The sequence below is a fragment of the Mercenaria mercenaria genome, unplaced genomic scaffold (genome assembly GCF_021730395.1).
Source record: "Mercenaria mercenaria strain notata unplaced genomic scaffold, MADL_Memer_1 contig_1903, whole genome shotgun sequence".
NCBI lineage: Eukaryota > Metazoa > Mollusca > Bivalvia > Venerida > Veneridae > Mercenaria > Mercenaria mercenaria.
In genome coordinates this window covers 57,231-59,219 of record NW_026459920.1, presented here as the reverse complement: position 1 = coordinate 59,219, position 1,989 = coordinate 57,231, and the positions used below count along the sequence as shown (strand labels likewise).

Genomic DNA, 1,989 nt, shown 5'->3' with positions numbered 1-1,989 from the left:
CATTTATTTCGTGTTAGTAGTTTCAATCATTCAACTCTGTCTGAAATCTGAAGGTAGGAGTTAGTTAGTTCTGCTCAGTAGCACACTTGGTTACATTTTACATGCCCCAGGTTTGAAATTCATAAAATAACCAACGTTGCAAAATCTAGCTATTGGTCACCTGCGATGAATTAGTTTTACATAACGGTGCTCAACGACAGCTCTATGGGCATGTGTTCTAACAATACAAGACAAAATTACCCAAACTCATTCATGTCAATAAAGATGATTATGAAATGGCTTTGGTCGAACTCATTATTCCTTCTTAAATTGTCAATGAAACAGAGGAGGAATCTCAATTTCAAATTATTACAACCCATGTCAAAATAGGCAAGGAATTTAGTAAATTTCCTTTCAGTCAGTGTAAGAAAATCAACGATCGGTACACCTTTCATCGCTGCATCAAATCTGGGGTATATTCTCTCCCGGAGCAACTCATTACTGAAATCTACAATGCTATTCAAAAAGAACTTGATGACATTCACCATAAATTGTCCATGGTGTTTCATATATGTTATTCCGAACCAAGCAGACGTATCAAATTCAATTCTAATACAGCATGTGGGTATACATTTCCACCCAAGTTTATTACTTAAGCTAGGGAGAAAAGTCAATATCTGGGAGATGTTTATCCAGGGGAGAAAAATCCTTTTCCTTAAGGTGATTTGAATGTTGGCACTAATCATTTATTCATTTATTCTCATCTGGCATATTTTACTTTTCTGGGAGATATTGAGGCACCAATTCTTCGTTTGGTTCCATTTGAACCGAGCAAGAGAGATTCAAATCATGTTCACAAAGAATGTGTCAATTTGCATTATGTCCCCATCTCAAAATCCAGTCTTGATGAAATAGGTATAAATATAAGGGGTGACACTGGACACCCCGTTCAGTTTGTTGGTGGCAAGTTTATGGTGAAGTTGCATTTTCGAAAGAAATCACGACTAAACATTTGATCACAATGTATCCTGTGTATCGTGGTGTTCCTCGCCAATATGGTCATGGACTCGGGTTTATCTTTAAATCAGCAATCAAAACAACATCTCCTTTTGTAAAACCCATGGTTAAATCAGCAATTAGGGTCCTCAAACATGAAGGTCTGGATGCAGTAAAGGATATCATCTCAGGAAGAAATCCAAAACAAATGTTAAAGTCTCGTGGAAAAAGGGCGCTGAAGTTTGTTGGAAAAGCAACAGCTTTATCTTTGGGAGAATCTTTGATCAAAAGTATAAAGGGTTAAAGCCAAGGCCTCGTGGTCAGTACTCATTCAGGCATCGTGGAAGAAGGATGTTGGTGTTACCACAAAGTGGTCGTGGAAAAGAAACCGTTGACCTCTTGATATTTTCGACTAAAAATATGATGCAACACGGTTCTTGCAAGTGTAGTAAAACTGAACTTGTTTCTGCTGTACCTCCAACCATGTTAACCATGCAAGATGGACAATGGACGGAACATTACCCGATTTCGGCTTTGAATAATTCAGCGCCCATGGAATTTATTATTCCTCCACAAACGGAAAAATGGACAGATTCGAGTCAGTCCTATTTGTACATCACATTCAAAGTGTTCAAAGCTGATGGAACAGACCTGGAGGCTGGCACTGTGGTCAATAACTTTTCCCACAGTATGTTCAGTAGCATTGATCTGTATTTGAACAATAAACTGATTTCGAGCAACACACACACCTATCCGTACATAGCCTACATTGAAAATATCCTGTCCTACAACAATTAATGTAGACACTCAACTGCGGGCGTTTTAACTCTGGGATAAAGATACAGCTAATCATATGCAGGACAATACACGAGCTGCAGCTAATGATGTATGGAAACGTCGCAGAACTCGTATTGTCAAAAGCAAATCCTGTGAAGATTACATCTGGATTTATTCCTACAAGAGAAATATCTCCCCAATGGAATTAAAATACGCCTCAAGTTGAACAGATCCTGC

At 38.4% G+C, this 1,989-nt stretch overlaps 1 protein-coding gene across 1 annotated transcript; it reads left to right on the top strand.

Moving 5' to 3' along the window:
- The first annotated feature begins 1,326 nt into the window (after positions 1–1,326).
- LOC128551981 (uncharacterized protein F54H12.2-like) lies at positions 1,327–1,773 on the top strand. The gene has a single exon (XM_053532957.1). The coding sequence runs from the start codon at positions 1,327–1,329 to the stop codon at positions 1,771–1,773; it is 447 nt and encodes a 148-aa protein (XP_053388932.1).
- Positions 1,774–1,989: the final 216 nt, after the last annotated feature.

Coding starts and splice junctions, on each gene's coding strand:
- LOC128551981 (XM_053532957.1), top strand. CDS start 1,327: ATGTTGGTGTTACCACAAAGTGGTCGTGGAAAAGAAACCGTTGACCTC.